General features: G+C 41.6%; 2 protein-coding genes and 2 long non-coding RNA genes across 4 annotated transcripts; 2 read left to right on the top strand and 2 right to left on the bottom strand.

The window, feature by feature from the left end:
• The first annotated feature begins 137 nt into the window (after positions 1 to 137).
• On the top strand, positions 138 to 9948 carry LOC140581595 (intercellular adhesion molecule 1-like). Its single transcript, XM_072704681.1, has 7 exons — positions 138 to 145; positions 264 to 388; positions 498 to 728; positions 1462 to 1562; positions 2152 to 2487; positions 2704 to 3054; positions 7324 to 9948. The coding sequence occupies exons 3-7, from the start codon at positions 550 to 552 to the stop codon at positions 7509 to 7511; spliced, it is 1155 nt and encodes a 384-aa protein (XP_072560782.1). The 5' UTR covers positions 138 to 145; positions 264 to 388; positions 498 to 549; the 3' UTR covers positions 7512 to 9948.
• LOC111849272 (uncharacterized) lies at positions 358 to 23416 on the bottom strand. The gene is made up of 5 exons (XR_011984675.1): positions 23035 to 23416; positions 22242 to 22794; positions 12231 to 13853; positions 11288 to 11361; positions 358 to 456 (listed from the first exon to the last, which is right to left on the bottom strand). It is a non-coding gene; the product is annotated as an uncharacterized lncRNA (long non-coding RNA).
• LOC140581596 (uncharacterized) lies at positions 17797 to 21829 on the bottom strand. Its single transcript, XR_011984677.1, has 3 exons — positions 21706 to 21829; positions 20072 to 20155; positions 17797 to 19205 (listed from the first exon to the last, which is right to left on the bottom strand). It is a non-coding gene; the product is annotated as an uncharacterized lncRNA (long non-coding RNA).
• On the top strand, positions 19419 to 22038 carry LOC140581594 (intercellular adhesion molecule 1-like). The gene is made up of 4 exons (XM_072704680.1): positions 19419 to 19861; positions 20122 to 20292; positions 21107 to 21445; positions 21662 to 22038. Exons 2-4 carry the CDS (start codon positions 20241 to 20243, stop codon positions 22036 to 22038), a joined length of 768 nt encoding a protein of 255 aa, XP_072560781.1. The 5' UTR covers positions 19419 to 19861; positions 20122 to 20240.
• Positions 23417 to 27379: the final 3963 nt, after the last annotated feature.

Genomic DNA, 27379 nt, shown 5'->3' with positions numbered 1-27379 from the left:
AATGTTATTCCTGATTTATTTATAGATAGTGATTCTGCAACACAGAGCCCCAGTATCACTTATTGCTGGCATTTTTTTTTTTGCAGGTGATGATGACTTTCATGTTGGACTCCTGCCATGTTGGGAATACTATTGAAACACTTCGGTAACCTTTTACTTAAGGGCATGTCTTTAGTAATTTATAAACATATTCATAACTAATAATAATGCATTCATATGCAATGCAAGAATACATATGCAAGAATGTTCTTCATCGATTACAGCTCGGCATTCAACACCACCATCCCCTCAAAACTTGCCTCGAAGCTCGTCGACCTTTGGCTGGGACCATCCATGTGCAGGTGGATTCCCTATTTCCTCACAAGCAGGCCCCAGGTGGTGAGAGTAGGTAAACACACTTCCTCATCACTCATCTTAAACACAGGAACGCCGCTGGGATGTGTGCTTAGCCCCCTCCTGTATTCCCAGTTCACTCACGACTGTGTCGCTAAACACAGGTCCAATAGCATCCTCAAATTTGCGGATGACACAACCACCATAGGCCTCATTATGGACGATGACGAGATGGCCTATAGAGAGGAGGTGATGGCACTGTACACCTGGTGTCTGGATAATAACCTCTCTCTTAATGTCAGTAAAACAAGAGAAATGATAGTGGACTACCGGAAACGACCAGTTGGGGAACACCAGCCCATCCACATCAATGGTGTCAAGGTTGAAAGACTCAGGTACACTTTGCACTTTATTTTTATTATTACAAAAAATAAAAGTAAAAAACTCTTACTCTTTGCAATACTGTTACTTGAGTGCCACCTTAAATCGCTGACAATTGTACTGCTGCTCACTCTTGTCACTTTATTTCATGTGCAATAACGTTGTCTCCCCCCCCCCACCTCAGTACATGCCAGCGGTTACATTCAATTTTTTTTTTACAATTTTTTACTTATATTGTTATTTCTTTCTATTATATCCTCCTGAGACCCAAGGAAAAAAGTGTCCTTCAATTATAGGTTATTTGTTTTTGGGGGAAATAACACATCTTACAATTTAGATTAAATTGTACATCAGTGAAAAGACAAAATGTCCACTACAATGGACATAAATGAATGGGTGGGGTCTCAGGAGGATATTGCTGAGAGACTTGTCCACTCTCCAAGGATACAAGGAGGATTTTTATTTATCACATAAAAGGTATACAGTCAGAGTGTAATCTGCAGTGATATTTATATAATATATAATAAATAAGGATTATAAAGTTATACTGAAAAAAGATATAAAAGAAAGAAAATAGAAAAAGAGGAAAAAAACAGATATGTGCCACCTAGCTGAAGGTTGACTTACGGCGTCACATCCTGCAGTCTTGGTCACAGTGGTTTTCTTCATGCCTGTAGAAGTTGGTTTCCATTTCTTACGTCTGCTGCTGTGCTGAGAATAAGATAATTTTTACTTGATCTAAAAAAGAAGCCCAACCCGGGTCAGAACAGAACCACCAGCCAGTCGCCATCCAGAGATGACATCCAGCCTGGTGTTGGTCTCCTGGCTGGTCTTGGTCCTCCAAGTTGGTGAGTTTCAACTTTAAATGTGCCGTTGGTGAACCGTCATGGAAGACCAGGGAGTGCATGAGTATGAGAAACATTGCACTGCTCAGCTGCTTCTTAGTGTTACTGTTATGTGCTGCTAACTGACAGTCTGCAGGCATTTGCATAACAGTCTCCTTTTGCTAAGAATATAAAAGAAATAAACTTTTACTGTATAACAAGAGAAGTATGCAAACAACAAATGTACGCCTAAATAAAATCATAACACAAACCATAATGTTATCATTATGGATGATTCAATGTTTGTATGTATATGTATTATATGTGTATGTACATGTGAAGGTATATGTGTATATGTGTATGTAGGTCTTGGTGTGATGTTCCCCATCTGCACATGAACTCTCATCCAAAGCAGCTTTCAACTCTCTGGAGATAAATAATGTTGCAATAGTGAAGATACTTTTAAAAGATATTTCTTTTTTGGTAGTGGTAGTAATTTTAAATACCTTCCGTTTCTGCCTTTAACCATAACCATGAGGAATGTGCCCTAAAATACTGAAGGAGAGTGATGTGGCTGATTTTGTTTTTTTACTTTCACTGTTTGCTTTTGCAGTTGCTGATGATGAGCATGGTATTAAGCTCCATCCTCCCAGAGTGGTGGTGAGACATGGAGACCCAGTATCAGTCAACTGCACAGTGTCCATAGATTGTATTATGATGTACTGGGCTGATAACTGTGCTGCTAAGCTCCATGCTTCCAGAGAGGCAGTGACACATGGAGTGAACTACGCCACATCCATAGTTACATTGAGGTGCAGGGAGGATACACATGGCAACAATTTTATCACTTTGCGAGTGAACATAAGAGATTACTGTGCAAACTATTCCTGTCATGTCATTCCTAAAAGAAAACCGGAATGTAAAAAAGATCTCTCAGTCACTGTGTACAGTAAGTATGTCTCTTCTGATGGAGCTACTGCAGCTGTCAGCTCTCATACACCTGGGAAATATTCAACCTGAGCATCACCTTAAAACATCAGTAAAACCCAGCAGAATATTTCACTGTAAGGCATGGATGTCTCTATGTGTCTCTGTTCCTATAAGGCACAGCTGTCTCATGTGTGAGTTATTTTTGAGAAATAATGCTTCTCGTTTTCCCTCACAGAACCCCCAGACAGTGTTTCTGTCAGTTCTATAGACTCTACTGACCCCATGGTGGAGGGGAGTCAGTACCAGCTGAAGTGTGAGATCCAGAACATCGCTCCTGTTCAGAATCTCACTGTGAAGTGGTACAAAGGGGACACATTAGTACATGGAGACAGAGACTATGTCATAGAAGATGGAAAGTCTGACAGAGAAAAGGAACCTGTGAGTGTGTCCTCCACCCTCCTGATCACCCCCAGCAGAGCTGATGATGGAGCAGAGTACAGCTGTGAGGCAGAACTGGACCTGGGACCTGAAGGACCACAACCCCCCCTTGCAGTGAAATCAGAGCCCCTCAGGATCACTGTGCACTGTGAGTACTGCCTGTCTGCTCTGTAGCACATCACTACATGCTTTACCATCAGCTTTAGTTTATTACCTGCATTTTTAAATCCAAAGATACTGATCCAAAATCATTGGTCTTTGTAATTAGAAATGTATCAATGGCTCAATATTACACTGGTGTTAAGGGGCAAACTCTGCTGTTAAAAACATCAGTAGCACCATAATGTGTAACAATTAGAAAGTGAAACAACAAACCCTGTGCACGTCCCAGTCCCCATCTCCTGTGGGTCTGCTCACCTAACAGGACGTCCAGGTTTTTCATAAGGAGAAAAAGCAGATGTTTATCCAAATGTTATAACTTCTCTATCTTCACCTGTGAACTCTCTCTATTTTCACTTTTTTACAGACAGTAGTTTGCATTAATGTCATGTTGATGCTTTTGGTTTCACATCTTTGAAGTTCGCATGTGAATCCAGTTTCCTCCCTGAATCCAGAGACATGCGTCTATCGTGTTGCTGTGTGGGGCCCAGCTGCTCGCTGTAGATGACTGATCACTCTTATGTGTGTTTTATTCACAATCTTAACTGTGACCCAGTTTTTCTCTTCCGGATGTTTATCTTTTATATTTTAAGTCTCACTTATGCTCTTATTTCTCAGCTTTTCATTCTGTGGTATGAAGGCATTTTCTGACAGTTCAGTTATTTTCTGAAATACTCCCCGTGCCACGCGCAAGTCAGGCTAAGTTAGCTGAGATAAGGAGATTAAATGCGTGGCTAAAAGGATGGTGTAGGAAAGAGGGGTTTAGGTTTATGGGGCACTGGAGGACCTTCTGGAACAGGTGGGACCTGTTCAAGCCGGATGGGTTGCATCTGAACCGGAGGGGAACCAGTGTACTGGGAAGGCGTATTTGTAGAGTAGTTGAGGAATGTTTAAACTAGGGACTGGGGGGGGCAGGGAGGTTAGTTAAGTATGTACCTGGGGGGAAACGGAAAGCCCCAAAAAATCATATTATAAATAGGCACTGTAATAGACCTACCCTTTGTTGTCTGTATTTAAACGCCAGGAGTATTAGGAATAAAATTCATGATTTAGAGGCTCTTATCTCATCAGACTCTTATGATATTATAGCAATAACTGAAACGTGGTTGAGTGATAAGGATGGACAAGAATATAATATGGATGGTTACACATTGTTCCGTAAAGACCGTATAGGTAAGAAGGGAGGTGGTGTTGCAGTATATGTAAAGGAAAACTTGCAGGCAAGGGAGCTTACTGATATAAGTAAAAGTACGGAAGCTATATGGGTAAAATTAGATGCTACAAACTCAAATAGCCTAATTGTCGGTGTTTGTTACAGAGCACCCAATGTAGCTGCTGAGGAAAGCAGATTGTTATACAGTGATATTAGGATTATGAGCAATAAAAATGATGTGGTAGTTATGGGTGATTTTAATCTACCGGGGATGCAGTGGGACATTGTTGCTGGCTCTTCTGAAAATGAACTTGAGATGGTGGAATTAGTACAGGATTGTTTTTTTACTCAGTTTGTTAACACCCCTACCAGGGGAGATGCCATTCTTGATCTTGTTTTGTCTAATAACCAGGACAGGATTGGTAAATTAGACGTTTTAGAACCACTTGACAGTAGCGATCATAACATGGTTAAATTTGAGGTTAAGTTTAGTGCCCGAAGAGCAAAGTCCAAATCAAAAATATGTAATGTTAGGAAGGCTAACTTCAATTGTATGAGATTAAAACTAGAAACTGTGAACTGGATGGAGTTAAATAACAAAACTGTTGAAGAGGCATGGGAATTTTTTAAAAGCACATTATTGCAAGTGCAAGAGGACTTCATACCTGTTTCCAGCAAGAATAAATCTAGGAAATTGCAACCTAGGTGGTTTAATAGGGAAATAAAGTATAAAGTAAGGAGGAAAAGGGCTTTGTTCCAGAGATGGAAAATAACTGATGATGACATAATAAAAGCAAGAGTATCTAAATCTACAGGCTGAATTAAAAAATGACATTAGACGAGCTAAATGGAATGTCGAAAGGAAGATCGCATTGGAAGCTAAGGATGACGTTAAAAGTTTCTTCCAGTATTTTAACTCTAAAAGAGCTCTAAAAGCTGAAATTACTAATCTGCAGGATAGTAAGGGTCTTATAATTGAAAACGACATTGACATAGTAAATGAGTTCAATGATAGTTTTGCACGGGTATTCTCGGTTGAGGACACTAGTAACTTACCAGTTCTTATTACTAATCAAACATCGTCTATAACTAATATATATATAACTGAAGCTGATGTTTTGCAAAGCATAGCAAAGCTCAAAATAAATAAATCACAGGGCCCTGATGGCATCTTACCTATAGTGTTAAAAGAGATTGTATTGTGTTGACACTTCATAAATAAAAAGTTGAAAAAAAAAAAAAGAGATGAGGGATATTATTTGCCGACCCTTAAATTTACTGTTTCAAAAATCCTTATCTGAAGGTGTGGTACCTTCTGATTGGAAGCATGCCAACATAACGCCCATTTTCAAAAAAGGGGATAGAAGTAATTTGTCAAACTATAGGCCAATCAGTCTAACTTGTATAACTGGTAAAGTTATGGAGGCTATAATCAAAGAGAAAATGGTAGATTACCTGGACTCAAATAACATTTTGAGGGATAGCCAGCATGGATTTAGGAGAGGTAGATCCTGTTTAACAAATCTGTTGGAGTTTTTTGAGGAAGCTACTCAGGAAGTTGATGATAAGAAGGCCTATGATGTCATCTACTTAGATTTCCAAAAGGCTTTTGATGTTGTTCCCCACAAGAGGCTCTCACTTAAACTCAAAGCGACAGGTATTTTAGGAACTGTAGCGACCTGGATTGATAACTGGTTAACGGATAGGAAGCAGCGAGTAGTTATAAGAGGCTCAATGTCACAGTGGGCCTGCGTTCATTGTGGGGTACCGCAGGGTTCAATTTTAGGACCACTTTTGTTCCTAATTTACATAAATGATATAGACACCAATATATACAGTAAACTGGTGAAATTTGCAGATGACACCAAGGTGGGTGGTGTAGCAGATACTGAACTAGCGGCTCAGCAGCTACAGCAGGATCTTAATTTAATTAGTGACTGGGCTGACACCTGGCAGATGAAATTTAACATAGACAAATGTAAGGTACTCCATGTAGGGAGCAGAAATATAAAGTACCGGTATTTTATGGGACCTACTGAAATAAAGGTAGCTGACTATGAGAAAGACCTTGGTGTGTATGTTGATGCTTCCATGTCTCATTCTCGCCAGTGCGGGGAAGCAATAAAAAAGGCCAATAGGATGTTGGGGTATATCTCCAGGTGTGTGGAGTTTAAGTCAAGGGAGGTAATGCTAAGATTATACAATTCCTTGGTGAGACCTCACCTAGAATATTGTGCACAGGTTTGGTCACCATATCTTAAAAAGGACATAGCGGCCTTAGAAAAGGTGCAGCGTAGGGCCACAAGAATGATTCCTGGTCTTAGAGGAATGTCATACGAGGAAAGGTTATTTGAGCTAAATCTGTTCAGCCTCAAGCAAAGGAGACTGAGGGGGGACATGATCCAGGTCTATAAGATTCTAACAGGTTTGGATGCTGTTCAACCGAATAGTTACTTCAGCATTAGTTCAAATACAAGAACTCGTGGCCATAGGTGGAAATTAGCGGGAGAACATTTCAAACTGGATTTAAGGAAGCACTTCTTTACACAGCGTGTAGTCAGAGTATGGAATAGTCTTCCTGATAATGTAGTGCAAGCTGAATCCTTGGGTTCCTTTAAGTCAGAGCTAGATAAGATTTTAACAACTCTGAGCTATTAGTTAAGTTCTCCCCAAGCGAGCTCGATGGGCCGAATGGCCTCCTCTCGTTTGTATAGTTCTTATGTTCTCCTCTCAGACTCACCTCTAGCCCTTTTGTCCTTCTGCACCAGGGACTCAGGTCACAATCAGCTCTTGACATTTAAACTATGGTCTGTGCTGGATGACTTGGCATGTGCTGTCACCTGCCATTGAAGAAAAGCTTTTAAAATGGAAATAAATTAAGAATCACGCCAACAAACATTTTGGCTTTGATAGTTATTATGATGCCCTTAGCTTCAGTCAGTTTAGACAGAACCAGTCTGCAGGGAGGTCTGTGAGCTCTGCAATTTTCATGACTGAGGATTATTATGAATTGTTACATCTATTTCCTGCTTGTTTTGTCATGCAAAGAGGCTGTGAGAATGTGCTGCTACTGTACATACCTATAATCCTGATCTCATTCCACAGCTCCTCCAAGAAGAACATTCTGGACTTCTATTGGAGTTGTTATTGCAGTCCTTCTTTTAGTTTCAATCTGCGTCTATAAACAATGGAATCAGAAGAGGAAGGAAGCTGACCGACTTCCAAATTCCAGTGATCCACTCATTTCAGTGAACCAGCGGGCTAATAATGGTACACAGATTTTAAGAAAATAGGTTTTCCTTAATATTTCTATGTTGTTTGAGGAATGACAGTGGATTTTATCCCTGTTTTAATAGAATATCTATGATTTTAATTAATCAATCAGTATTTTGTTTGCTGGTTCTGATGAAGTTTGTGATCCACCTCAGTTCATACTCACACTTTGTTCTGCTTCTTGGTTGGTCAACCTGAAGAATGAGGCTCCATTTTAGAGACGCGTGACCACAATCCCCATGTTCCACATCCTGCATTTGTCTTGCCTTCATCAGAGTCTCCTTCCCAAAGCCGTACCTCCGTACCCATGTTACACCCCCAGCACCAAACCTGTGTTTCAAACCCGGAGCCAAAGCCTCATGTATCACATAAAATCCCACACCAGTGTTTTACAGCCTGACCTGCCGTCACTGATTCCTGTCAGATGTCCTTCACTAAATGGCTCTCATGGTCTCCTCATCCATGTCATCGGCATTTATGCTGGAACCAGCTGATACTGTTTGTGGGCCCATCAAACCATGCAGTATCACACTGGAATAACAAGGGATATTATTTAGCTTTGCATAAAACATGCAATCATAATGCAATTATTAGTATATTATCAAAATGCATGCCAAAAAAACTGTATACTGTATAATCATAATGTAATCATCACAATGTAATCAATGAAGTACATATCTGCACCTAATGTTAGCCTCAAAGTTTCTGTTGGCGATTTTATTTTAGCCCTGGATGCATGAACATCCACCTTAATTAGCTCTGCAGCTTATTACTATGTTGAAGATCAAACATATCATCAACCCTGTAGCTAAGCAACGTAACTTGGCTGTAATCTTGTTGTTGCAATAATGACTGAATCCGAAGATTTACACAACTGGCGTCTGACTTCTGATTTGGCGGGAAGAACAAACCACAAGAGTAACATCTCCCACATGTGATCGCCATGTGACACTCAGCAGGTGACCAATGGGTTTACCTCTTTCCTGTTTACCAGTGTGGCTGAACTGGGGGTCTGGGCTGGTTTTACATGTTGTTCCCACGCTGTACATACAGGGCTTCAGTGTTGGAGGAACAAGCCACTTCAAATATTGTATCATATGACACAAATGTTTATAAGCTCCAGATTAAATTGTGCAAATCATTTATTTTAAGGTATATTTACATGTAAGTGCAAGTATGATGCAGGGTGCAACCTGTGAACCTGACTGTTGGCAAAGCACGCTGACTTGAGAGGTATTCCAGATGTGAGCGGTTGATGTTGTTAGTTGCTTGTGTTTGACACTTATTTTCTTACCCTGTTGTATGTTTTTTTTTTTTTGTTTTCTGCTGTTCGTAGCAATGCGGCACATGAGAATGGTTATTTGTGGCGAGGGGGTTTGTGCACAGCACTGGGTGGTGGGACGGCTGGGCAGCAGGCAGTGAGTGTCCATTGTGTAACTGAAAAGGGGAGAGTGTATTATCAATAAAGTTTAATTTACTGTGTTATACTATTCTAGGTTGTCAGTGCCATTTTCTCACTGAACATCACAGTATATTTACATGTTAGTGCAAGTCTGTTACCGCAAAGAGTGAAAGCGGTGAACCTGGTGTTTAAGTCAAAGTGGAGCCTCAGTTGTGAAAGATGGCTTTTCATCTGATACACCAGCCATGCCAAATGTCTTCCGCCATCCGAATTCCTTCTGCCTGTGACGTATCGCTCAGCCGTTTGGCCGATGATACAATCGTGATCATGTGCAGTTTCAAGGTACCCCGCAAGTTCACATCAATAAAATGTTTTTCAAAAAGTGTTTTTAATTAATTATTAAGAAATTGTTTACATTGTTGGTAGTCCAACCAACATGTTTTCTTAGATTTTTAATGTATATTAATAATATGACTGACAGTACCAGAAGGTGGACGGTGGACGGTTCTGCATACGAAGGTCGGCATCAGTGGACCTGCAGCAGCATACCTGTAAGTTTACACAACTGCAAGCTGCCTGTAAACCCTGCTGACTAGTTTGTACAATGACAGGTTACTGGTGATTTTATATGACTGGTATCAAAATGACATTATTAGATATACAATGCATTGTATATGAAAAAAAGTTGAAAAAAAAATGAAATATGAAAGAAAGTCGAAATCACAGAAAAACCAGACGTGCTGGAGCAAAACTAAATATACTAAAAATGTTTGTTTATTAAGGGTGTTTGAAAAATGTCATTTGATATTACTCACCAAATTTGATGTTGGGTACTGTAATTTATGTTATGTAACTTTAATTGTAAATTGTGACAAAACCAGACGTGTGGTGGCAAATTGGAGGCCATATTCTGAAACTACATGAAAAACTATAGAACGTGCACTTGTTTTTGTTAATAAAACATGTTGGTTGAACCATAATGAAATATTGGTTGTACTATCAAATAAAATGTAAACGATTTTTTCAATAATTAATAAAAACACAGCTTTTTAAAACATTTGGGAACGTATTTCGTATATACTGTATAACAACCAACAAAACATGCCGCTATGGGGGTAAATATACGGTTACAATCAATAAACCACGTCGCTATCAAGCTAAAGATACATTAATAACCTAATAAAACATGTTGGTTCTACCATCAAGCCAAATGTAAATGATTTGTTAATAATGAATAAAAACACACTTTTTAACTTCACCAAGACCAAGGAACTAGTCGTCAATTTTTCAGAAGTCACCCCAGACAATTTTCCATTTATATAACATTCAGCTACAGCAGTCAAGAAGGTGCACTGTCTCACGCTAAAAGGGGAAGGGATGATCCAAAATGCAGCTTCTTGTGAGAAGCCCCCACAGGGGAATTTATTAAAGGGACAGGAACAAGATCAGGGCTGCAAACAACCAACAATGACCGGACTGAGAATTACCAGACTGGGAGGCACTTAAATACCAACTAACAAAGGGGCAAACAAGAGGCAGCTGTGAATGGTTAACATGAGGACAGGAACAGGAGGTAAGACAAACGAGCACCAGGCGTGGCTTGTTGAGAGCCATGCCAGGGGTAAGACAGGAGTATCAGGGGGATGGACTGAGCAGGGCATGACAGTACCGCAAAGGCGGAACCCAGGGACCCAACAAAAGACCAACACTGAGGTCAGAACAGGGTTCTACCTGAGACTCAGGACCAGGTACCAGACATCATCAAGGGCACAAACAGACCAAAATAGGACCAAGGATAGCAGGGGAACCAGGTGCAGGACAAATCTCTGGACAAGACAGAATAGGCAGGATACTACTGGAACTGGGAAGTGAACAGGGGCAAAATTAGGGATTGCAAGGAGAGCGGGCTGGACAGACAATGGGACAACACCAGGGCAGAAGGTAGAAGGACCACAAGGACAAAACAGGGAACAGAGGAAGGGACCAATAGGAAAACAAAACATCCTTTAGAGGGGAGGGATCTCCCCAGGACATGAAGGCCTCAGAGGGCTGGCGGAGTTGGAGGGTGCCGAGGTGCAAGTAGGGCAGGTGAGGACTGAAGAGGCCGAGGGGATTGCAGAACAGGAGAGAGACAAAACAACTGTGGAACTGGCGGCAATGAAATCACTTCTGGACAGGAACAAGAGGATAACGAGGACCATACAGGGTGAGAGTACTGACAGAGTGAGAAACAGAAAAAAGGACAGGAATGACTGCCACAGATGGTGTGCCCTTGTCTCCAGTTTCGGGAGACCAAAATTTGGCCAGCCTTAAGGTTTAGCCCACCTCCTCTGCCTCGTATTTTCCCATATGAAGACAGCAAGGTTGAACTGCTCCCCTCCGGAGGTGTTGTACCTGTATCAGTTTCTCCAGGATCCTTTCCAGCTCCTGGGGATCTGAAGTCGGGGAGACAGTCACCAACTCCTGCCCTGCATGGAGGAGCAAGGCAACAGCCTCAGGAAATGCCTGTATGATGGGATCTTCAGAGAGGTCCCGAAGTAAATCAAGAAGGGCAAAGCGCACTGACGCCAACATATTCTGGGTTGGAGCAGTAGGGTATTCAGATGCAGCAGTGAGAGAAAACGTCCACAGATAGATCCTTGGAGGAATGTGAAGACAGCCAATAGGAGACCGGTCATTCTGTCGAGCCAATAGGGGAATGGGAAGACAGGAGGATGAGATGGACAGAGTGAGCAGGGCATGGCACACCGGAGTCTTTATATCCTCAGACTCATGGGCAAGGTCCAGATGATGCCAGCAGTCCCCACCTTCTTCTAAAGAAGCATTACAGAATCCATCTTTACTTGGCAAAATGTTTCACGGTGTAGAAACTGCTCGGCTTGGCACCTCAGAGCACTGCAGAAGGCAGTGAAGACCACCCAAGCCATCACCGGGGCACATCTGCCTTCACTTCAGGACATTACCATCACACGCTGCCTGAGAAAGGCAGCCAGCATCATGAAGGGCTCCAGTCACCCCCGACACTGAATTAATCCCTCATGTGCTATAAGCCACAACAAAGGCCTGCGGACAAAACGCTTATGACTTCTGTACCTCACTGATAACATTTGGGTTTTCCTGGAAGGTAAGTGAGATGTTACCATCACTCTCCAAGGATACAAGGAGGATTTTTATTTGTCACATAAAAGGTATACATAACCTGCAGTGTAATTTATATAATAAATATATAATAAATAAGGATTATAAAGTTATACTGAAAAAAGAAATAAAAGAAAGAAAATAGAAAAAGAAGAAGAAAAACAACAGATATGTGCCACCTAGCTCAAGGTTGACTTACTGCGTCACATCCTGCAGTCTTGGTCACAGTGGTTTTCTTCATGCCTGTAGAAGTTGGTTTCCATTTCTTACATCTGCTGCTGTGCTGAGAATAAGATCATTTTTACTTGATCTAAAAAACAAGCCCAACCCGGGTCAGAACAGAACCACCAGCCAATCGCCATCCAGAGATGACATCCAGCCTGGTGTTGGTCTCCTGGCTGGTCTTGGTCCTCCAAGTCGGTGAGTTTCAACTTTTAATATGCCGTTGGTGCACCATCAAGGAAGACCAGGAAGTGCATGAGTATGAGAAACATTGCACTGCTCAGCTGCTTCTTAGTGTTACTGTTATGTGCTGCTAACTGACAGTCTGCAGGCATTTGCATAACAGTCTCCCTTTACTAAGAATATAAAAGAAATAAACTTTTACTGTATAACAAGAGAAGTATGCAAACAACAAAAGTACAAACCACAACATAACACAAACCATATTGTTATCATTATGGATGATGCAATGTTTGTATGTATATGTGTATGTATTATATGTGTATGTACATATGAATGTGTGTGTATGTAGGTCTTGGTGTGATGTTCCTCATCTGCACATGAACTCTCATCCAAAGCAGCTTTCAACTCTCTGGAGATAAATAATGTTGAAATAGTGAAGATACTTTTAAAAGATATTTCTTTTTTGGTAGTGGTAGTAATTTTAAATACCTTCCGTTTCTGCCTTTAACCATAACCATGAGGAATGTGCCCTGAAATACTGAAGGAGAGTGATGTGGCTGATTTTGTTTTTTTACTTTCACTGTTTGCTTTTGCAGTTGCTGATGATGAGCATGATATTAAGCTCCATCCTCCCAGAGTGGTGGTGAAAGATGGTGACCCAGTATCAGTGAACTGCACCACGTCCATAGATTGTATTTCGATGTACTGGGCTGATAACAACTGTGCTGCTAAGCTCCATGCTTCCAGAGAGGCAGAGACACATGGAGTGAACTGCACCACATCCATAGTTACATTGAGGTGCAGGGAGGATACACATGTCAACAATTTTATCACTTTGCGAGTGAACATAACAGATTACTGTGCAAACTATTCCTGTCATGTCATTCCTAAAGGAAAACCGGAATGTAAAAAAGATCTCTCAGTCACTGTGTACAGTAAGTATGTCTCTTCTGATGGAGCTACTGCAGCTGTCAGCTCTCATACACCTGGGAAATATTCAACCTGAGCATCACCTTAAAACATCAGTAAAACCCAGCAGAATATTTCACTGTAAGGCATGGATGTCTCTGTGTGTCTCTGTTCCTATAAGGCACAGCTGTCTCATGTGTGAGTTATTTTTGAGAAATAATGCTTCTCATTTTCCCTCACAGAACCCCCAGACAATGTTTCTGTCAGTTCTATGAACTCTACTGACCCCATGGTGGAGGGGAGTCAGTACCAGCTGAAGTGTGAGATCCAGAACATCGCTCCTGTTCAGAACCTCACTGTGAAGTGGTACAAAGGGGACACATTAGTACATGAAGACAGAGACTATGTCATAAAAGAAAAAAAACCTGTGGGTGTGTCCTCCACCCTCCTGATCACCCCCAGCAGAGCCGATGATGGAGCAGAGTACAGCTGTTGGGCAGAACTGGACCTGGGACCAGAAGGACCACAACCCCCCTTTGCAGTGAAATCAAAGCCCCTCAGGATCACTGTGCACTGTGAGTACTTCCTGTCTGCTCTGTAGCACATCACTACATGCTTTACCATCAGCTATAGTTTATTACCTGTATTTTTTTAATCTAAAGATACTCATCCAAAATCATAGCTATTTGTAATTAGAAATGTATCAATAGCTCAATATTACACTGGTGTTAAGGGGCAAACTCTGCTACACTGAAGCTATTAATAAAAACATCAGTAGCACCATAATGTGCAACAATTAGAAAGTGAAACAACAAACCCTGTGCACGTCCCAGTCCCCATCTCCTGTGGGTCTGCTCACCTAACAGGACGTCCAGGTTTTTCATCAGGAGAAAAAGCAGATGTTAATCCAAATGTTATAACTTCTCTATCTTCACCTCTCTCTATTTTCACTTTTTTACAGACAGTAGTTTGCATTAATGTCAAATTGAGGTTTTTTCACCTTTTGGTTTCACATCTTTGAAGTTTGCATGTTAATCCAGTTTCCTCCCTGAATCCAGAGACATGCGTCTATCGTGTTGCTGTGTGGGGTCCAGCTGCTCGCTGTAGATGACTTATATTATATGTGTTATATTATATATCTTCACTGTGACCCAGTTTTTCTCTTCCGGATGTTTATCTTTTATATTTTAAGTCCCACTTATGCTCTTATTTCTCAGCTTTTCATTCTGAGGTATGAAATGATATTTCTCCTCTCAGACTCACCTCTAGCCCTTTTGTCCTTCTGCACCAGGGACTCAGGTCACAATCAGCTCTTGACATTTAAAATATGGTCTGTGCTGGATGACTTGGCATATGCTGTCACCTGCCATTGAAGAAAAGCTTTTAAAATGGAAATAAATTAAGAATCACGCCAATAAACATTTATGGCTTTGATACTTATGATGACCTTAGCTTCAGTCAGTTTAGACAGAACCAGTCTGCAGGGAGGTCTGTGAGCTCTGCAATTTTCATGGCTGAGGATTATTATGAATTGTTACATCTATTTCCTGCTTGTTTTGTCATGCGAAGAGGCTGTGAGAATGTGCTGCTACTGTACATACCTATAATCCTGATCTCCTTCCACAGCTCCTCCAAGAAGAACATTCTGGACTTCTATTGGAGTTGTTATTGCAGTCCTTCTTTTACTTTCAATCTGCGTCTATAAACAATGGAATCAGAAGAGGAAGGAAGCTGACCGACTTCCAAATTCCAGTGATCCACTCATTTCAGTGAACCAGCGGGCTAATAATGGTACTCAGATTTTAAGAAAATAGTTTTTCCTTAATATTTCTATGTTGTTTGAGGAATCACAGTGGATTTTATCCCTGTTTTAATAGAATATCTATGATTTTATTTAATCAATCAGTATTTTGTTTGCTGGTTCTGATGAAGTTTATTATCCACCTCAGTTCTTACTCACACTTTGTTCTGCTTCTCGGTTGGTCAGTGTGAAGAATGAGGCTCCATTTTAGAGACGCGTGACCACAATCCCCATGTTCCACATCCTGCATTTGTCTTGCCTTCATCAGAGTCTCCTTCCCAAAGCTGTACCTCCGTACCCATGTTACACCCCCAGCACCAAACCTCTGTTTCTTCCCCAAAACCCTGCATGTGTTTCAAACCCGGAGCCAAAGCCTCATGTATCACATAAAATCCCACACCAGTGTTTTACAGCCTGACCTGCCGTCACTGATTCCTGTCAGATGTCCTTCACTAAACGGCTCTCATGGTCTCCTCATCCATGTCATCGGCATTTATGCTGGAACCAGCTGATACTGTTTGTGGGCCCATCAAATCATGCAGTATCACACTGGAATAACAAGGGATATTATTTAGCTTTGCATAAAACAGATGCAATCATAATGCAATTATTAATATATTATCAAAATGCATGCCAAAAAACTGTATAATCACAATGTAATCATCACAATGTAATCAATGAAGTACCTGTACATATCTGCACCTAATGTTAGCCTCAAAGTTTCTCTTGGCTATTTTATTTTAGCCCTTAATTAGCTCTGCAGCTTATTACTATGTTGAAGATCAAACATATCATCAACACTGTAGTTAAGCAATGTTTAACTTGGCTGTAATCTTGCTGTTGCAATAATGACTGAATCCGAAGATTTACACAACTGGCGTCTGACTTCTGATTTGGCGGGAAGAATAAACCACAAGAGTAACATCTCCCACATGTGATCGCCATGTGACACTCAGCTTGAGGTCAGGTGACCAATGGGTGCCCCTGAGGGACTGGCATGCAGCAGCAAAGATATTAATATCTAATGCCCTCCTTATCCTGCCAACCGTTTTGCACAGAATTTATCATCTACTTTGGTTTCATATTTTTTGCAAACCACCCTGATTTTCTCTCGTCTATACAAAGTAGCAGAACTTCCTGTTTACCTCTTTCCTGTTTACCAGTGTGGCTGAACTGAGGGTCTGGGCTGGTTTTACATGTTGTTCCCACGCTGTACATACAGGGCTTCAGTGTTGGAGGAACAAGCCACTTCAAATATTGTATCATATGACACAAATGTTTATAAGCTCCAGATTAAATTGTGCAAATCATTTATTTTAAGGTATATTTACATGTAAGTGCAAGTATGATGCAGGGTGCAACCTGTGAACCTGACTGTTGGCAAAGCACACTGACTTGAGAGGTATTCCAGATGTGAGCGGTTGATGTTGTTAGTTGCTTGTGTTTGACACTTATTTTCTTACCCTGTTGTATGTTTTTTTTTTGTTTTCTGCTGTTCGTAGCAATGCGGCACATGAGAATGGTTATTTGTGGCGAGGGGGTTTGTGCACAGCACTGGGTGGTGGGACGGCTGGGCAGCAGGCAGTGAGTGTCCATTGTGTAACTGAAAAGGGGAGAGTGTATTATCAATAAAGTTTAATTTACTGTGTTATACTATTCTCGGTTGTCAGTGCCATTTTCTCACTGAACATCACAGTATATTTACATGTTAGTGCAAGTCTGTTACCGCAAAGAGTGAAAGCGGTGAACCTGGTGTTTAAGTCAAAGTGGAGCCTCAGTTGTGAAAGATGGCTTTTCATCTGATACACCAGCCATGCCAAATGTCTTCCGCCATCCGAATTCCTTCTGCCTGTGACGTATCGCTCAACTGTTTGGCCGATGATACAATCGTGATCATGTGCAGTTTCAAGGTACCCCGCAAGTTCACATCAATAAAATGTTTTTCAAAAAGTGTTTTTAATTAATTATTAAGAAATTGTTTACATTCAGCTTGGTAGTCCAACCAACATGTTTTCTTAGATTTTTTATGTATATTAATAATATGAGTGACAGTACCAGAAGGTGGAAGGTTCTGCATACGAAGGTCGGCATCAGTGGACCTGCAGCAGCAAATCTGTAAGTTTACACAACTGCAAGCTGCCTGTAAACCCTGCTGACTAGTTTGTACAATGACAGGTTACTGGTGATTTTATATGACTGGTATCAAAATGACATTATTAGATATACAATGCATTGTATATGAAAAAAAGTTGAAAAAAAAATGAAATATGAAAGAAAGTCGAAATCACAGAAAAACCAGACGTGCTGGAGCAAAACTAAACATACTAAAAATGTTTGTTTATTAAGGGTGTTTGAAAAATGTCATTTGATATGACACCAAATTTGATGTTGGGTACGTGTAATTTACGTTATGTAACTTTAATTGTAAATTGTGACAAAACCAGACGTGTGGTGGCAAATTGGAGGCCATATTCTGAAACTACATGAAAAACTATAGAACGTGCACTTGTTTTTGTTAATAAAACATGTTGGTTGAACCATAATGAAATATTGGTTGTACTATCAAATAAAATGTAAACGATTTTTTCAATAATTAATAAAAACACAGCTTTTTAAAACATTTGGGAACGTATTTCGTATATACTGTATAACAACCAACAAAACATGCCGCTATGGGGGTAAATATACGGTTACAATCAATAAACCACGTCGCTATCAAGCTAAAGATACATTAATAACCTAATAAAACATGTTGGTTCTACCATCAAGCCAAATGTAAATGATTTGTTAATAATGAATAAAAACACACTTTTTAACTTCACCAAGACCAAGGAACTAGTCGTCAATTTTTCAGAAGTCACCCCAGACAATTTTCCATTTATATAACATTCAGCTACAGCAGTCAAGAAGGTGCACTGTCTCACGCTAAAAGGGGAAGGGATGATCCAAAATGCAGCTTCTTGTGAGAAACCCCTGCAGGGGAATTAATTAAAAGGACAGGAACAAGATCAGGGCTGCAAACAACCAACAATGACCGGACTGAGAATTACCAGACTGGGAGGCACTTAAATAGCAACTAACAAAGGGGCAAACAAGAGGCAGCTGTGAATGGTTAACATGAGGACAGGAACAGGAGGTAAGACAAACGAGCACCAGGCGTGGCTTGTTGAGAGCCATACCACGGGTAAGACAGGAGTATCAGGGGGATGGACTGAGCAGGGCGTGACAGTACCTCAAAGGCGGAACCCAGGGACCCAACAAAAGACCAACACTGAGGTCAGAACAGGGTTCTACTTGAGACTCAGGACCAGGTACCAGACATCATCAAGGGCACAAACAGACCAAAATAGGACCAAGGATAGCAGGGGAACCAGGTGCAGGACAAATCTCTGGACAAGACAGAATAGGCAGGATACTACTGGAACTGGGAAGTGAACAGGGGCAAAATTAGGGATTACAAGGAGTGCGGGCTGGACAGACAATGGGACAACACCAGGGCAGAAGGTAGAAGGACCACAAGGACAAAACAGGGAACAGAGGAAGGGACCAATAGGAAAACAAAACATCCTTTAGAGGGGAGGGATCTCCCCAGGACATGAGGGCCTCAGAGGGCTGGCGGAGTTGGAGGGTGCCGAGGGGCTGGCAGGACTTTGCAGGAACCGAGGTGCAAGTAGGGCAGGTGAGGACTGAAGAGGCCGAGGGGATTGCAGAACAGGAGAGAGACAAAACAACTGTGGAACTGGCGGCAATGAAGACATTTCTGGACAGGAACAAGAGGATAACGAGGACCATACAGGGTGAGAGTACTGACAGAGTGAGGAACAGAGACAAGGACAGGAACGACTGCCACAGATGGTGTGCCCTTGTCTCTAGTTTCGGGAGACCAAAATTCGGCCTGCCTTAAGGTTTAGCCCACCTCCTCTGCTTTGTATTTTCCCATATGAAGACAGCAAGGTTGAACTGCTCCCCTCCGGAGGTGTTGTACCTATATCAGTTTCTCCAGGATCCTTTCCACCTCCTGGGGATCTGAAGTCGGGGAGACAGTTACCAACTCCTGCCCTGCATGGAGAAGCAAGGCAACAGCCTCAGGAAATGCCTGTATGATGGGATCTTCAGAGAGGTCCCGAAGTAAATCAAGAAGGGCAAAGCGCACTGACGCCAACATATTCTGGGTTGGAGCAGTAGGGTATTCAGATGCAGCAGTGAGAGAAAACGTCCACAGATAGATCCTTGGAGGAATGTGAAGACAGCCAATAGGAGACCGGTCATTCTGTCGAGCCAATAGGGGAAGGGGAAGACAGGAGGATGAGATGGACAGAGTGAGCAGGGCACGGCACACCGGAGTCTCTATATCCTCAGACTCATGGGCAAGGTCCAGATGATGCCAGCAGTCCCCACCTTCTTCTAAAGAAGCATTACAGAATCCATCTTTACTTGGCAAAATGTATCACGGTGTAGGAACTGCTCAGCTTGGCACCTCAGAGCACTGCAGAAGGCAGTGAAGACCACCCAAGCCATCACCGGGGCACATCTGCCTTCACTTCAGGACATTACCACCACACGCTGCCTGAGAAAGGCAGCCAGCATCATGAAGGGCTCCAGTCACCCCCGACACTGAATTAATCCCTCATGTGCTATAAGCCACAACAATGGCCTGCGGACAAAACCCTTATGACTTCTGTACCTCACTGATAACATTTGGGTTTTCCTGGAATGTAACTGAGATGTTACCATCACTCTCCAAGGATACAAGGAGGATTTTTATTTGTCACATAAAAGGTATACATAACCTGCAGTGTAATTTATATAATAAATATATAATAAATAAGGATTATAAAGTTATACTGAAAAAAGAAATAAAAGAAAGAAAACAGAAAAAGAAGAAAAAAAACAGATATGTGCCACCTAGCTCAAGGTTGACTTACTGCGTCACATCCTGCAGTCTTGGTCACAGTGGTTTTCTTCATGCCTGTAGAAGTTGGTTTCCATTTCTTACATCTGCTGCTGTGCTGAGAATAAGATCATTTTTACTTGACCTAGAAAACAAGCCCAACCCGGGTCAGAACAGAACCACCAGCCAGTCACCATCCTGAGATGACATCCAGCCTGGTGCTGGTCTCCTGGCTGGTCTTGGTCCTCCAAGTCGGTGAGTTTCAACTTTTAATGTGCCGTTGGTGAACCGTCATGGAAGACCAGGGAGTTCATGAGTATGAGAAACATTGCACTGCTCAGCTGCTTCTTAGTGTTACTGTTATGTGCTGCTAACTGACAGTCTGCAGGCATTTGCATAACAGTCTCCCTTTACTAAGAATATAAAAGATATAAACTTTTACTGTATAACAAGAGAAGTATGCAAACAACAAATGTATGCCTAAATAAACTCAATAACACAAACCATATTGTTAACATTATCGATGATGCAATGTTTGTATGTATATGTATATGTGTATGTATATGTTTTTGTGTATGTGTGTAGGTATATGGGCAGTGGTGGCTTAATGGGTAGGGAAGGGCACTTGTAATTGAAAGATTGCTGGTTTGAATCCCCGACCAGCAAATCACCACAGAGGTGTCCTAAGCAAGGTTCTGTTCCCTGGGTGCTGAATTAGCTGTCACATATGGGTTAAACGCAAAGGACACATTTTGTTGTGGTGTGTCAACAATGACCACTCATCTCTTAATTCTACACGTGAATGTATATGTTTTTGTGTATGTAGGTCTTGGTGTGCTGTTCCTCATCTGCACATGAACTCTCATCCAAAGCAGCTTTCAACTCTCTGGAGATAATGTTGAAATAGTGAAGATACTTTTAAAAGATATTTCTTTTTTGGTAGTGGTAGTAATTTTAAATACCTTCCGTTTCTGCCTTTAACCATAACCATGAGGAATGTGCCCTGAAATACTGAAGGAGAGTGATGTGGCTGATTTTGTTTTTTTACTTTCACTGTTTGCTTTTGCAGTTGCTGATGATGAGCATGATATTAAGCTCCATCCTCCCAGAGTGGTGGTGAAACATGGGGACCCAGTATCAGTGAACTGCACCACGTCCATAGATTGTGTTTGGATGTACTGGGAATATAACAACTGTGCTGCTAAGCTCCATGCTTCCAGAGAGGCAGAGACACATGGAGTGAACTGCACCACATCCATAATTACATTGAGGTGCATGGAGGATACACATGGCAACAATTTTATCACTTTGCGAGTGAACATAAGAGATTACTGTGCAAACTATTCCTGTCATGTCATTCCTAAAGGAAAACCGGAATGTAAAAAAGATCTCTCAGTCACTGTGTACAGTAAGTGTGTCTCTTCTGATGGAGCTACTGCAGCTGTCAGCTCTCATACACCTGGGAAATATTCAACCTGAGCATCACCTTAAAACATCAGTAAAACCCAGCAGAATATTTCACTGTAAGGCATGGATGTCTCTGTGTGTCTCTGTTCCTATAAGGCACAGCTGTCTCATTTGTGAGTTGTTTTTGAGAAATAATGCTTCTCATTTTCCCTCACAGAACCCCCAGACAATGTTTCTGTCAGTTCTGTGAACTCTACTGACCCCATGGTGGAGGGGAGTCAGTACCAGCTGAAGTGTGAGATCCAGAACATCGCTCCTGTTCAGAACCTCACTGTGAAGTGGTACAAAGGGGACACATTAGTATATGAAGACAGAGACTATGTCATAGAGGATGGAAAGTCTGACAGAGAAAAGGCACCTGTGAGTGTGTCCTCCATCCTCCTGATCACCCCCAGCAGAGCTGATGATGGAGCAGAGTACAGCTGTGAGGCAGAACTGGACCTGGGACCAAAAGGACCACAACCCCTCCTTGCAGTGAAATCAGAGCCCCTCAGGATCACTGTGCACTGTGAGTACTGCCTGTCTGCTCTGTAGCACATCACTACATGCCTTACCATTAGCTTTAGTTTATTACCTGTATTTTTAAATCCAAAGATACTGATCCAAAATCATAGGTCTTTGTAATTAATAATGTATCAAAATAGCTCAATATTACACTGGTGTTAAGGGGCAAACTCTGCTGTTAAAAACATCAGTAGCACCATAATGTGTAACAATTAGAAAGTGAAACAACAAACCCTGTGCACGTCCCAGTCCCCATCTCCTGTGTGTTTGCTCACCTAACAGGACGTCCAGCTTTTTCATAAGGAGAAAAAGCAGATGTTTATCCAAATGTTATAACTTTTCTATCTTCACCTGTGAACTCTCTCTATTTTCACTTTTTTACAGACAGTAGTTTGCATTAATGTCATGTTGATGTTTTTTCACCTTTTGGTTCCACATCTTTGAAGTTCGCATTTGAATCCAGTTTCCTCCCTGAATCCAGAGACATGCGTCTATCGTGTTGCTGTGTGGGGCCCAGCTGCTCGCTGTAGATGACTTATATTATATGTGTTATATTATATATCTTCACTGTGACCCAGTTTTTCTCTTCCGGATGTTTATCTTTTATATTTTAAGCCCCACTTATGCTCTTATTTCTCAGCTTTTCATTCTGAGGTATGAAATGATATTTCTCCTCTCAGACTCACCTCTAGCCCTTTTGTCCTTCTGCACCAGGGACTCAGGTCACAATCAGCTCTTGACATTTAAACTATGGTCTGTGCTGGATGACTTGGCATGTGCTGTCACCTGCCATTGAAAAAAAGCTTTTAAAATGGAAATAAATTAAGAATCACGCCAACAAACATTTTGGCTTTGATAGTTATTATTATGCCCTTAGCTTTAGTAAGTTTATACAGAACCAGTCTGCAGGGAGGTCTGTGAGCTCTGGAATTTTCATGGCTGAGGATTATTATGAATTGTTACATCTATTTCCTGCTTGTTTTGTCATGCGAAGAGGCTGTGAGAATGTGCTGCTACTGAACATACCTACAATCCTGATCTCCTTCCACAGCTTCTCCAAGAAGAACATTCTGGACTTCTATTGGAGTTGTTATTGCAGTCCTTCTTTTAGTTTCAATCTGCGTCTATAAAAAATGGAATCAGAAGAGGAAGGAAGCTGACCGACTTCCAAATTCCAGTGATCCACTCATTTCAGCGAACCAGCGGGCTAATAATGGTACACAGATTTTAAGAAAATAGGTTTTCCTAAATATTTCTGTGTTGTTTGAGGAATGACAGTGGTTTTTACTCCTGTTTTAATAGAATATCTATGATTTTAATTAATCAATCAGTATTTTGTTTGCTGGTTCTGATGAAGTTTGTGATCCACCTCAGTTCATACTCACACCTTGTTCTGCTTCTTGGTTGGTTAACCTGAAGAATGAGGCTCCATTTTGAGACCACAATCCCCATGTTCCACATCTTGCATTTGTCTTGCCTTCATCAGAGTCTCCTTCCCAAAGCCGTACCTCCGTACCCATGTTACACCCCCAGCACCAAACCTGTGTTTCAAACCCGGAGCCAAAGCCTCATGTATCACATAAAATCCCACACCAGTGTTTTACAGCCTGACCTGCCATCACTGATTCCTGTCAGATGTCCTTCACTAAACGGCTCTCATGGTCTCCTCATCCATGTCATCGGCATTTATGCTGGAACCAGCTGATACTGTTTGTGGGCCCATCAAACCATGCAGTATCACACTGGAGTAACAAGGGATATTATTTAGCTTTGCATAAAACATGCAATCATAATGCAATTATTAGTATATTATCAAAATGCATGCCAAAAAACTGTATACTGTATAATCACAATGTAATCATCACAATGTAATCAATGAAGTACATATCTGCACCTAATGTTAGCCTCAAAGTTTCTCTTGGCTATTTTATTTAAGCCCTTAATTAGCTCTGCAGCTTATTACTATGTTGAAGATCAAACATATCATCAACCCTGTAGCTAAGCAACGTAACTTGGCTGTAATCTTGTTGTTGCAATAATGACTGAATCCGAACATTTACACAACTGGCGTCTGACTTCTGATTTGGCGGGAAGAACAAACCACAAGAGTAACATCTCCCACATGTGATCGCCATGTGACACTCAGCCTGAGGTCAGGTGACCAATGGGTGCCCCTGAGGGACTGGCATGCAGCAGCAAAGATATTAATATCCAATGCCCTCCTCATCCTGCCAACCGTTTTGCACAGAATTTATCATCTACTTTGGTTTCATATTTTTTGCAAACCACCCTGATTTTCTCTCGTCGCAGTAGCAGAACTTCCTGTTTACCAGTGTGGCTGAACTGGGGGTCTGGGCTGGTTTTACATGTTGTTCCCACACTGTACATACAGGGCTTCAGTGTTGGAGGAACAAGCCACTTCAAATATTGTATCATATGACACAAATGTTTATAAGCTCCAGATTAAATTGTGCAAATCATTTATTTTAAGGTATATTTACATGTAAGTGCAAGTATGATGCAGGGTGCAACCTGTGAACCTGACTGTTGGCAAAGCACGCTGACTTGAGAGGTATTCCAGATGTGAGCAATTGATGTTGTTAGTTGCTTGTGTTTGACACTTATTTTCTTACCCTGTTGTATGTTTTTTGTTTTGTTTTCTGCTGTTCGTAGCAATGCGGCACATGAGAATGGTTATTTGTGGCGAGGGGGTTTGTGCACAGCACTGGGTGGTGGGACGGCTGGGCAGCAGGCAGTGAGTGTCCATTGTGTAACTGACAAGGGGAGAGTGTATTATCAATAAAGTTTAATTTACTGTGTTATACTATTCTAGGTTGTCAGTGCCATTTTCTCACTGAGCATCACAGTATATTTACATGTTAGTGCAAGTCTGTTACCGCAAAGAGTGAAAGCGGTGAACCTGGTGTTTAAGTCAAAGTGGAGCCTCAGTTGTGAAAGATGGCTTTTCATCTGATACACCAGCCATGCCAAATGTCTTCCGCCATCCGAATTCCTTCTGCCTGTGACGTATCGCTCAACTGTTTGGCCGATGATACAATCGTGATCATGTGCAGTTTCAAGGTACCCCGCAAGTTCACATCAATAAAATGTTTTTCAAAAAGTGTTTTTAATTAATTATTAAGAAATTGTTTACATTGTTGGTAGTCCAACCAACATGTTTTCTTAGATTTTTAATGTATATTAATAATATGACTGACAGTACCAGAAGGTGGAAGGTTCTGCATACGAAGGTCGGCATCAGTGGACCTGCAGCAGCATACCTGTAAGTTTACACAACTGCAAGCTGCCTGTAAACCCTGCTGACTAGTTTGTACAATGACAGGTTACTGGTGATTTTATATGACTGGTATCAAAATGACATTATTAGATATACAATGCATTGTATATGAAAAAAAGTTGGAAAAAAATATGAAATATGAAAGAAAGTCGAAATCACAGAAAAACCAGACGTGCTGGAGCAAAACTAAACATACTAAAAATGTTTGTTTATTAAGGGTGTTTGAAAAATGTCATTTGATATTACTCACCAAATTTGATGTTGGGTACTGTAATTTATGTTATGTAACTTTAATTGTAAATTGTGACAAAACCAGACGTGTGGTGGCAAATTGGAGGCCATATTCTGAAACTACATGAAAAACTATAGAACGTGCACTTGTTTTTGTTAATAAAACATGTTGGTTGAACCATAATGAAATATTGGTTGTACTATCAAATAAAATGAAATGATTTTTTCAATAATTAATAAAAACACAGCTTTTTAAAACATTCGGGAATGTATTTCGTATATATAACAATCAATAAACCACGTCACTATCAAGCTAAAGATACATTAATAACCTAATATAACATGTTGGTTCTACCATCAAACCAAATGTAAATGATTTGTTAATAATGAATAAAAACACACTTTTTAACTTCACCAAGACCAAGGAACTAGTCGTCAATTTTTCAGAAGTCACCCCAGACAATTTTCCATTTATATAACATTCAGCTACAGCAGTCAAGAAGGTGCACTGTCTCACGCTAAAAGGGGAAGGGATGATCCAAAATGCAGCTTCTTGTGAGAAGCCCCCACAGGGGAATTTATTAAAGGGACAGGAACAAGATCAGGGCTGCAAACAACCAACAATGACCGGACTGAGAATTACCAGACTGGGAGGCACTTAAATACCAACTAACAAAGGGGCAAACAAGAGGCAGCTGTGAATGGTTAACATGAGGACAGGAACAGGAGGTAAGACAAACGAGCACCAGGCGTGGCTTGTTGAGAGCCATGCCAGGGGTAAGACAGGAGTATCAGGGGGATGGACTGAGCAGGGCATGACAGTACCGCAAAGGCGGAACCCAGGGACCCAACAAAAGACCAACACTGAGGTCAGAACAGGGTTCTACCTGAGACTCAGGACCAGGTACCAGACATCATCAAGGGCACAAACAGACCAAAATAGGACCAAGGATAGCAGGGGAACCAGGTGCAGGACAAATCTCTGGACAAGACAGAATAGGCAGGATACTACTGGAACTGGGAAGTGAACAGGGGCAAAATTAGGGATTGCAAGGAGAGCGGGCTGGACAGACAATGGGACAACACCAGGGCAGAAGGTAGAAGGACCACAAGGACAAAACAGGGAACAGAGGAAGGGACCAATAGGAAAACAAAACATCCTTTAGAGGGGAGGGATCTCCCCAGGACATGAAGGCCTCAGAGGGCTGGCGGAGTTGGAGGGTGCCGAGGTGCAAGTAGGGCAGGTGAGGACTGAAGAGGCCGAGGGGATTGCAGAACAGGAGAGAGACAAAACAACTGTGGAACTGGCAGCAATGAAGACATTTCTAGACAGGAACAAGAGGATAACAAGGACCATACAGGGTGAGAGTACTGACAGAGTGAGGAACAGAGACAAGGACAGGAACGACTGCCACAGATGGTGTGCCAGTGTCTCCATTTTCGGGATACCAAAATTCGGCCTGCCTTAAGGTTTAGCCCACCTCCTCTGCTTCGTATTTTCCCATATGAAGACAGCAAGGTTGAACTGCTCCCCTCCGGAGGTGTTGTACCTGTATCAGTTTCTCCAGGATCCTTTCCACCTCCTGGGGATCTGAAGTCGGGGAGACAGTCACCAACTCCTGCCCTGCATAGAGAAGCAAGGCAACAGCCTCAGGAAATGCCTGTATGATGGGATCTTCAGAGGTCCCGAAGTAAATCAAGAAGGGCAAAGCGCACTGACGCCAACATATTCTGGGTTGGAGCAGTAGGGTATTTAGATGCAGGAGTGAGAGAAAACGTCCACAGATAGATCACTGGAGGAATGTGAAGACAGCCAATAGGAGACCGGTCATTCTGTCGAGC

This window comes from Paramormyrops kingsleyae, chromosome 22 (genome assembly GCF_048594095.1).
Source record: "Paramormyrops kingsleyae isolate MSU_618 chromosome 22, PKINGS_0.4, whole genome shotgun sequence".
NCBI lineage: Eukaryota > Metazoa > Chordata > Actinopteri > Osteoglossiformes > Mormyridae > Paramormyrops > Paramormyrops kingsleyae.
The sequence above is the reverse complement of the archived record's forward strand: the minus strand, read 5'-3'. Positions and strand labels throughout refer to the sequence as shown.

Excerpts from the sequence above, each read along its gene's own strand:
- LOC140581595 (XM_072704681.1), top strand. The coding sequence starts at position 550 with ATGGACGATGACGAGATGGCCTATAGAGAGGAGGTGATGGCACTGTAC. Across the intron at positions 729-1,461 it reads GTCAAGGTTGAAAGACTCAG|AAGCCCAACCCGGGTCAGAA; the intron begins GTACACTTTGCA and ends GATCTAAAAAAG. Across the intron at positions 2,488-2,703 it reads TCTCTCAGTCACTGTGTACA|AACCCCCAGACAGTGTTTCT; the intron begins GTAAGTATGTCT and ends TTTCCCTCACAG.
- LOC140581594 (XM_072704680.1), top strand. The coding sequence starts at position 20,241 with ATGACATCCAGCCTGGTGCTGGTCTCCTGGCTGGTCTTGGTCCTCCAA. Across the intron at positions 20,293-21,106 it reads GGTCTTGGTCCTCCAAGTCG|TTGCTGATGATGAGCATGAT; the intron begins GTGAGTTTCAAC and ends TTGCTTTTGCAG. Across the intron at positions 21,446-21,661 it reads TCTCTCAGTCACTGTGTACA|AACCCCCAGACAATGTTTCT; the intron begins GTAAGTGTGTCT and ends TTTCCCTCACAG.